Source organism: Theobroma cacao, chromosome 5, assembly GCF_000208745.1.
Source record: "Theobroma cacao cultivar B97-61/B2 chromosome 5, Criollo_cocoa_genome_V2, whole genome shotgun sequence".
Taxonomy (NCBI): domain Eukaryota; kingdom Viridiplantae; phylum Streptophyta; class Magnoliopsida; order Malvales; family Malvaceae; genus Theobroma; species Theobroma cacao.
In genome coordinates this window covers 25,156,111-25,165,725 of record NC_030854.1, presented here as the reverse complement: position 1 = coordinate 25,165,725, position 9,615 = coordinate 25,156,111, and the positions used below count along the sequence as shown (strand labels likewise).

The 9,615-nt window shown below is 33.5% G+C and overlaps 1 protein-coding gene and 1 long non-coding RNA gene across 3 annotated transcripts; one reads left to right on the top strand and one right to left on the bottom strand.

The window, feature by feature from the left end:
- Positions 5,292 to 6,685, bottom strand: LOC18598830. Of its 2 annotated transcripts, XR_001927787.1 has the most exons (4): positions 6,523 to 6,683; positions 6,152 to 6,317; positions 5,839 to 6,063; positions 5,292 to 5,350 (listed from the first exon to the last, which is right to left on the bottom strand). It is a non-coding gene; the product is annotated as an uncharacterized LOC18598830 (long non-coding RNA). The 2 variants fall into 2 exon arrangements; XR_001927786.1 differs by having other exon boundaries at positions 5,839 to 6,317; positions 6,523 to 6,685.
- On the top strand, positions 6,728 to 9,277 carry LOC18598829 (GATA zinc finger domain-containing protein 11). Its single transcript, XM_007028528.2, has 4 exons — positions 6,728 to 8,327; positions 8,454 to 8,571; positions 8,692 to 8,822; positions 8,932 to 9,277. The coding sequence occupies exons 1-4, from the start codon at positions 7,358 to 7,360 to the stop codon at positions 8,937 to 8,939; spliced, it is 1,227 nt and encodes a 408-aa protein (XP_007028590.2). The 5' UTR covers positions 6,728 to 7,357; the 3' UTR covers positions 8,940 to 9,277.

Sequence of the window (9,615 nt, the reverse complement as noted above, 5' to 3'; positions counted from 1 at the left end):
TCGACAAAGAGATTTTAGATTAGACTAAGGTTTGAATAGTATATGTTCATGTCACTTGGGTGATCTGATTTGCGATTCGGGTAGACATACGTCGATTGCCATACATAGCCACATTAGGACACTTGTTTAATGAACTTAATTTAATTAATTCCTTTAGACATATCGTGTACTAATTAAGTTAGGTATTAGTACAAGCAACTCGAAAAAGACTTGTCCATAACTTTGGATTTTAGGTTAGTAAAATCACCTAGGAAAGATAAATAATAAGAAAAGATAGTATCAGATGAAATGTTGAATAAACCCATAATCCTAGGTCTTTAATATACTACTTTTCTCAACTTATTTAGTTTGTTAGTTTATTTAGTGTTGATTTTTAATTATTTTTAATTAGTTTTTCTTCAATTTTTGAATTACTTAAATAAGATTAATTTGTTTTATAATTTTAGTATTTACTAAAACTTTAAAAACAAATCTCCGTAGGAACGATACTTTACTTCATCATTATATTACTTGTTCGATACGTATACTTGTATGTGCAAAATCGATAACACAACACATAGACAAAATCTAAGCCAAATTTTTTTTCCACATATTACTATTTTCATGTTGATAGTTTAAAGCAATTTTATAAAGGGATTTTGAAGAGTACATGCCAGTAGGTGTTGCTTTCCAAATCATTCCATTTTTCATACTTTCACTCAATGTGCTTTCTTAAAAGTATCACCATAGGCTTGTCCACGACTGAAACTCCCAACCAAATAGTTGACATCTGAGCTCAATTTTTCATTACCAACTATTATTTGTCCACTCTCCAAATTCGCATATACTCCCCTCTTTGTTCGCTACCAAGGCAAATAATCTTGAGAATTCTTGTTTAAGAGTACCTCAAGCCATGATATGTGCCAAAATGATATAGCTTTTCCATCACCTACAACAAAGCCTATATTTGCTTTAACCTGCAGAAAGATTTGATCAGTAGACATAAAAAGAGGTACAACATTTTTTCAAATATTTGAGTATTTACGAGTTACAATGGAATTAGGTAACAAGGCACTCGCATCGTAGTCATTCTTTGTTGTCACAATTCCTCTCCATAGACTCCTTAGTTCATCCTCAAACTGCCACAACTACTTGTTGAGTAGGGCTCTATTTTTGACTTCTTGATCAATTAAACCAAGTCCTCCTTTTTTGTAACTACAAACTCTCACATTCAAAGTAATGTATCCACTATTTTGATTATTTCCAGCCCACAAAAACCTTTTTTGAAGCTTATCCAACTCTTCTTTAATACTTTGAGGCAACTTAAACAAAGACATAAAAAATAGATAAACTATTTATTACAAATTTCAACAAAGTAACTTTGCCTCCACGTGATAACATTTTAGACTTCCAACCCTCCAATTTAGCCTCAACTCATTCCACCACAAGTGTCAAAATTTTTAATGATGGCTAATTAGCTTTTAATGGCAAACCCAAGTATTTATATGGTAAATCACCCAACCTACCGTGTATTCTGGTGGCCCACTTTCCCAACACTTCTACATTGACTCCCACTCCAATTATACTACTTCTCTTGAAATATAATTTCAGCCTTGACACTATCTGAAAGCATCTCAATACTCTTTTCATATATAATAACTTATCAAGCTATGGTAGGTCAAACAACATTGTATTATCCGCATATTGTAAGTAAGACATAATCATACCTCAACCTCCACCTCCAATGGAAATGCCGCTACATATATTCTCTTCTCTCGCCTTATTCATCAAGCAACTAAACACCTCAACCACCATATTAAACAAGAATGGTGACAATGAGCATCCTCGTCGCAACGCCCTTTGCATTTTTTATTGGTTTAGTTGACAAGAACAAAGATTGATGCAGTTGATATGCACTCCATAATCCAATTCCTCCACCTCCACCAAACCCCATCTTTTCTATCATCAATTCTAGGAACCCCCAACATGCACTATTATAAACCTTTTCAAAGTCCACCTTTAGCTTTAGGCCTTTAGTACAATTCTTTTGCATCAGGTCCACCATCTCATTTGTTGTTAGTGTTGAGTCTAATAATTGTCTACTTTGCACAAAAGCAAATTGGTTCACCCCAATAACTTCACATATAATTTTCTTCGATCGATTGGCTAATTTTCACTATAATTATTTTTATCTTTATTATTTTTTAATTTATAAAGTAAAATTTGTAAATATTTTAATATTTTTTGCTTGAAAATATAAATATAAATGATTAATTTTCACTAAGATTATGTTTACTTTATATAGCATGACTTGTTATGATGATTGTTATACATTTATGTCAATATTTTAATAATGTTTATTTTGCTTTTATAATTTTTGAAGTTTATTCTTATAAATTTATTTGAATTTTACATATTTTTACGTCAAAGAGGAACATTTAACATCCATGTCCATTTAAACTCACGAACCCAATAACTCCTATAAGCTGTGAAATTCAACGTTAATTTGCCTTAAAAAAATGAACCTAAGCTCTAAGCACCAATATTTTTGAAAAAAGAATGACCGAGCATGTAAATTCTTGTTGAGGCCCATAGATAAAATGGGCTGTTATACCCAAATTTTGGGCTTCACATATTTCAGTTGGGACACCTTCCAAAACCAAACCCAGCCTATATCCCATATTAAAAGATTTTGTTTTATTGGTATTTTGTGACTTTAGATGATATTTTGTGTTTTTCAATCTTTGAATAGTATAATTATTTCACATCACGAGTTCATCATGTAATAGTTATAACGAAATTATAAATAATAATTTTAATAGTATATATTATTTTTATATAAATTATTTATAACTAATATAATATTTATTAAAATTCATTAATTGTTCGAAATATAATTTTAAACTTTAATTTATCTTTTACAAATTATATTTAATTTATTAATTTGATTTTTTATTAATATACATAAAAATTAATTTTAAATTTATTTTTATATCAAATTAATTTATATCGTTTCAAAAAAAAATTATTTTTATATCAAATTCGAAATATAAATAATTAAATTTAAATTCAATTGGAACTTAAACACTTGAAAATCAGCTTGTCGAAGTGATCAACCAGATAACTTTACACCAAACAATTCCACCCATCTACTTCAATCAAACTGCTCCTTTGGTCCCATACTCTGCTATCCTTTTTTCATTGAACGAGTTTGCACTGCTGGTGAAGTGAATGCAGATAAGGCAACGGACGTAAATTTACTGGACCTAGCAACTTGAGTGCATTACTTTCGTATCACAAGTATGTTAAAAGAAATATTGTATTATGAAATTGTATATATTATAGAGAAATCTAAATTTTATATAGTTACATAACTAAATGAGGTATTTGTATATAACATTAATCCTATTCATAATTTAATTCTAACTAATTAAAAGTATTGAAATATAATTGAACAGTTGCTAATTTAAATTTAAAAATTAAAATAAATTAAGTTTTGAAATCAATTAGTGACTGCATGACGTAATGATGTGGTGGAAAACAACACAATGAATGACATGAGAAAATACGTGACAAATGACATGATGAAACACGATACAAAATGATAATGTTATATTGTATCTAACTCTGCAAATTCATCCTCCGACACTTCATAGTTGCTTGTTCTTGACCCACGTTTAACCAATGCAGGCATAGAAGAAATAGCTGGAAAGATTACTGCTACAGTATTTAACCAATATCCAAGGATGACAACAAAAAAACCAATGTTGAAACTGCTACAGTATATAAAATCTTTGTTTTTATTATATATTTTTAATGGTCTTTTAAAATAAATTTTTTATTTAATAATTATTTTTATAATCATTTGACGAAATTGGAACTATTATAGTTAGCATGTTGCTACTTAAACCCAATGTGCTAAGTTTGTTAGATTTAAAAATAATATAAATCTAAATCTACCAACTCAAAGTCACTAACTCTTAATATAAATTTAAGTTTATCATAATATGTTACATCTTAATAGTTTAACTCAATAACCTATCATAACATATTTATCTTAATATGTTAATTAGCAATTCAAGTGGCAAACAGATAGGGTACCCAATAATTTTGAGCTGGTACCCGAACTTTAATCCTATAAGAAATAAAATACCTGAACTCTATTAACTATTCAAATATTTTTGAAAATTATTATCCTAACTCTAATAGATCTCTATTACCTTATAATTACCTTAACTCATTTAAAAATCCCATTATGTAAAAAACTTATTAAAACACTCTTTATAGATACCAATTACCTGAATTTGAATCTAAATTCATATCCACATTCATATACAAGCATATGAGGCCAAAAGTGAAGTTCAAAGAATTAACAAGGAGATTAAAACAAGGAAATAACTGGCACCTTGCTCTCCACAGCAACTCCCAATTCAATGGTCCAGTTGTCATGTTAAATGCTCCAGGGTAGCATAGCAAGTGAGCACCTAATTTCGACAGATGATACACACACAGTTCACAAAATTCATAAATAAGATGGGCAATACATGGTAACTTTAAAATATATATAGAAACAATATTAGCGGAAATTGTAAATATCAGAAGGGGAAACGATTTGAAAAGAACCAAACCATAATATAAAATATATAAATGCTAGTAAATTGTGGGAATAAAAGGAATCAGTAGATGCAGGAAATGTGGCTTAAAGAATTCAGGAAGAAATGATATCCTCAAATAATCTACAGCAAATATAAAAATAAGAGTTTCGAGTAAAGAAAAGAACAGGAAATCTTTCACATGCAAAATTTTCCCAAAATGCAAAATTATTTATTAGTTAGAAAACAACAATTATGTTTATTAGCTAACAGAATAAAATTAATTAATTGTATCACGGTTCAATGGAGGAGCAAACAAACCACTTGCAGCGTATATCATTGCCAATTCTTGAAAGTGGATGTCAGAACAGATGCCTACACCAATACGTCCAACATCTGCATGAACTATCGATTATTAGTTTCCCACTTCGAAAAAATTACTCAACTGGTCGACCAGATTGCTGACACAGATTAGTTGTCAGAAAAATCTAATTGTAGAAAGTTTGATATGGCACTTTATCACAATTAATGGTGCAGATGAAAGGAACATAGAAGTGCCATATAAAAGCCTGTGACAGATGCGATGATTTATATAATACGATATATGGTCTAGAAAATGCTTCTGACAAAAATTATGGACAGGTTAACATGTTCATGTGTGCAAAGTCTATGGAATCAAACAAACTTGTGTCCAAAATGGTAGGAGTCTCCCTCGCATTACGGGTCTTGGATTCCATAAAGGTAATCTCCCCAGGAATATCAATATCAAAAAGGTGAATCTGTAGTTCCACAGGAATGTCATAACTATTATGCACACCAGCTTCAAAGGAGACTTGAGAATGATATCACTTAAGCAATAGAATTGTCTAAAGCACGCAGCCAACTTAGCATCTGATATCAGGAATTTTGGTGTTTGCATACGAATAAGTTAGTGGCAAAATATAAAGATAGTTAAAACTAAATGCCAATGATCATTAATTTCCTTCCAACAGAAATCTAAGATTTGATGGTACCAAACAAAAATTTGTCATCATAATAACATAATGGATATATTAGATGGTCCAGTCATCTAGTAATATGTGTCTATGTATGAGCTTATATACAGGTGATGACAGATTTTGTACAATAGTCAAATCATTCTACCTAATGGACATGAAATAACAGGTGGCTCCACAATGCATTCCTTTGCCAAGTCCAGCCACATGTAAATAATGTGCAAAATTGGCATTTTGTGTAGACTACCATATGGGATAGGAGGTGCCTCTACCTTGCGGTGCTTGGCTTTCAGCTTTCCATCAGTACCAAAGACACAACAAGTATTGTACAACTAATCCCCACAGCGTTCAGGTATATAGCCATCAACTATTGTGATCGTCGGGTGACTAGAAACTTCAGACAGCATAGCTGTTGAAGGAGACGCATCACCACCTGCGTCAATATCTTCAGCATAAACTGGGAAGCTGTCATTCGAATATGTGCTGTTCCATATTTCCTGACATTATATAAAAAAAATGGAAGGGCCTTAACTTGATGCTATGATGTTATATTCATTTTAAAAACTTGCTTGCCAAATGCATTACGTGTAATTTGTGTAAACCAAAACCACCATTTCATAAAGCACCAATGTTGTTTATATTCCACCACAGTTTTGGCTCATCAAACTGAAAGGTGAAAAACGTGATCATCAATTCATGGCTCGCTTTGTCTGAGTAGCAAGATTGATGCATGAAGCATCCATGTCGTTATCTGCAGAAATTAAGTTGTGTAAAATTTTCATTTATCTGGTGTCCACAAATTTCAAAGACCAACCAAGCAACAAAATTTCTACTTTTTCAGGCTTCAAATTGGAGACAACAAGCTTAATTTTACACAAATTATTACCCATCAAAAACCCTCATTGCAACATCAGAAAGGTGAAACCTTGAGACACAGACAAGATAAAAAAACTCACAGGCAAGGAACAAGCTGGGCACCCTTTTGAACAGCCTCCTCGATGGCCTTCCGAACATGCTCTATGTTCCTTTCTTTATCAGGCGTCACCAATAACTGGAAAAGCCCAATCTTGAACTTTAACAACCACCCAAAACAGATTACTTCAACAAACACATTATTAAAACAACAAAAAGGAAAAGAGTAAATAAAGAAAAAGAGATTGCCTTGGTGACAAGTGGGGTGGGAAGAGGGAGGGCAGGTTTTGCCCTGGCTTGTTCAGGCATGAATGAGGATGCCATTACCGATGTTGAGTTGGTCCTGATTTGGAGCTTTTGGTACCGTTGATCGTACAGATTTTTGGTGTTTCTGGGAATAGTTGGAATGAAGAATGTTCTTTGAGAAAAGGGTTTTGATGAGTGTTGCAGAAGGGAGCATGAGATTGCGGAATGACTGAGATTCTTGGAGCCAAGTAGTGATGACACCGCTGACTTCATTTCATTTCACTTTCTGTTCCTGATACTCTATTAGAACGTTTAGGCTTCTTATGGTGAAGATGAGATCACTTGATCAAGGCTGGCAAACAGCGTTTCAAGAAAATTCCCAGTCCCAACTGTTACCTTGCCTCTCAACGGTCATTAACTGCCTTATCGCGCCTTTTCCAATTGAGTTCTATACTGTATATAAATTGAAACAATATGCACCAATGAATCAACAATTTCTATTCACTGCTCTCTCTAAGTCGGTGGTGCTACTATTCTGGAGCAACCACCAACTAATTCCAAACTTCAAAAGGACAACGTTCCCACTTTCCTTCAAAGAAACTGAGATTAACAGACACTCTCAGGTCTTCAGGTATGGCGGATCCAAATGCCAATGTTCCCAATCATGACCCTTTTTATGCCCCATTAGCGGATAACACTCTTACTTTCATGAACAACATGGAGCCCCTACTTAGGGATGGGGATACAACCACAACCTATTTAAACACCCAACGGCGTGCTATGAACAATATCATGGGCAACAGGAATCACCCATTTATGGATGACACTAGGAACAGTTTCTTGAACAACATGAATCCCTCTCTTTCAGGGAACTCTTCTTTAAATAATTCAAACATGTGGCATTTACCCGTTAACTCTCAGTCGAATCCTTCAAACAACAATTTGGGAACGAGTTCTCAAATACAACCAAACTTCGAAAAAGAAGATTTAAACAATCCGCATGTTCCTACTCGTGTGGACTCGCCTATCCAGGAACTCTCGCAACACCTCTTTTTTCGTCAGTCACGCGAGAAACGTAAGCAACCTATCGATGTTATTCGTTCGAAGGAATCGGGTCAAACCTATACTCGCAGGAAGAAAAACTCTAATGCAGGGTGCTCTGGGTCGGGTACGTCAAAGAATCATGGGGAAATGAATAATCAAGGTGAAACAAACTTGGTAAATGAAAATGTAAACAGCCAGAGTATTCTTAGGCAACAGGACTTATTACCTGTCCAGGAACCTGTTTTACATCCCACTTCAATTCCTCCATTATCAGAGCAGGAAGCTACTGAACCTTTACAGACAGCAACCAATTGGGAGGGTACTGGTAATGAGTCCAATTTGGAAAATTCTCAAGCGGGTATGCATAATGAGTCTAATTTGGAGAATTCTCAAACGGCTTCTTTTAGTTTTCATCGAGAAACTAGCAGTCAAGTAGAGACAAGTTTGAGAACAGAAAGGTTTGATAACAATAAGGGGAAACTTTCTGGTAGGCCTAGGGGACCACCCCCGTCTGATTGTAGCGGTTGCGAAATGTTGAGAGAAATTATTCATCGCAAAGGTGAGTTTTAAGTTACTTGTTACTTGAAATGAAATATATTTTTATTTTAAAATTATGTTAGTGGAAATTTTGTACTTGTGATTAGGTTGTTCTTTTAGTAAGGATACTTCGTTTCTATCATGGCAGGCCCCCTTGTTAAGAAACTACAGCTTCATGGTGAATTATTACGTGGCCGTTATTTTCATGCTCTCATTAATGTTTTTGACGAGGATACTACTGTGGTTTCAGATGTTGAAAATATCAAGTAAGTTTAATGTTCTTTCTCTTCACTTTCTTCTTCTTTAAATGTTTTCTCGTCTGATTATAATTTGGTCAAAGTCTTGAAGACTCAGTCATAAAACTCATTTTCATTTTCTTTCAATAGTTTCTATGATAAAGGTTATAAGGATGTAGAAAAGTTCCTTTCACAATATTTCATCAAGCAAGAGCAAGAGGGATGGAGCATGCATGATGATCCTCGTGCAGTTTTCTTTAAAGTCCTATGCTTCGGGTCTGGTAAGGGTGAAAATCTGTTTGATCGTAACTATATAGAAAATGCGTTGTCAGTAGATCCAGATATCTTTTTATGAGTAACAGTTTGGTGGAATTCTTTGTATTTTTGCAGACGGGTGAAGCTGCAAATCCTGTCTCCCCGATGGCACGAGTATTAGCTACTGTCCTTGCTCAAGCTGCGAGAATAGAAATCCTCCGCCCCTTATTTGTGCTCCCATCACTGCATCCTCTCTGTTTTGTTGCTGCTTGTCTTATAACTTATTAACATTGTTAACGATGTTATCCTAAAGCCAAAACACCGGTTGCTTGAATAATATATGATTGCTTTACAAATTTCAAAGAGTGATTCTATTCAGTGGGAGTTCGAAACATTATTACACATGGTATGGTTCATGGAATTAAGCAAGATTTAGGAACGAACAGAATCATGCTGGAAAACTTTCAAATCTGTACTTCTATTGTTTATTACTTTCCAATGCAGTACACGATCTATTCAATTACAAACATGATGTTTATATATTTTCACCTCTCCTATATCAGCAAAATCTGGAAATATCAACAAGAAACATTGCAGAGATAGAAAATCTTCCAAAATCAACTTCATATTTAGATTCTCAATAACACTTCGAAAACACCATGAATACTTGACATATAATTACACAAACCATCAGCAGCATTTTAACTCTACAAGTGTTTAGTCAACAGCAACTACCAAGATCCACTAAGCAGGAGGAACAAAACTAGCAACCTCCTTCATATCAAATATGCCTATTCTTTTCAAAAATTTTCATTTCGA

Coding starts and splice junctions, on each gene's coding strand:
- LOC18598829 (XM_007028528.2), top strand. CDS start 7,358: ATGGCGGATCCAAATGCCAATGTTCCCAATCATGACCCTTTTTATGCC. Junction 8,328..8,453: donor AGAAATTATTCATCGCAAAG/GTGAGTTTTAAG, acceptor CTATCATGGCAG/GCCCCCTTGTTAAGAAACTA. Junction 8,572..8,691: donor TCAGATGTTGAAAATATCAA/GTAAGTTTAATG, acceptor TTCTTTCAATAG/TTTCTATGATAAAGGTTATA.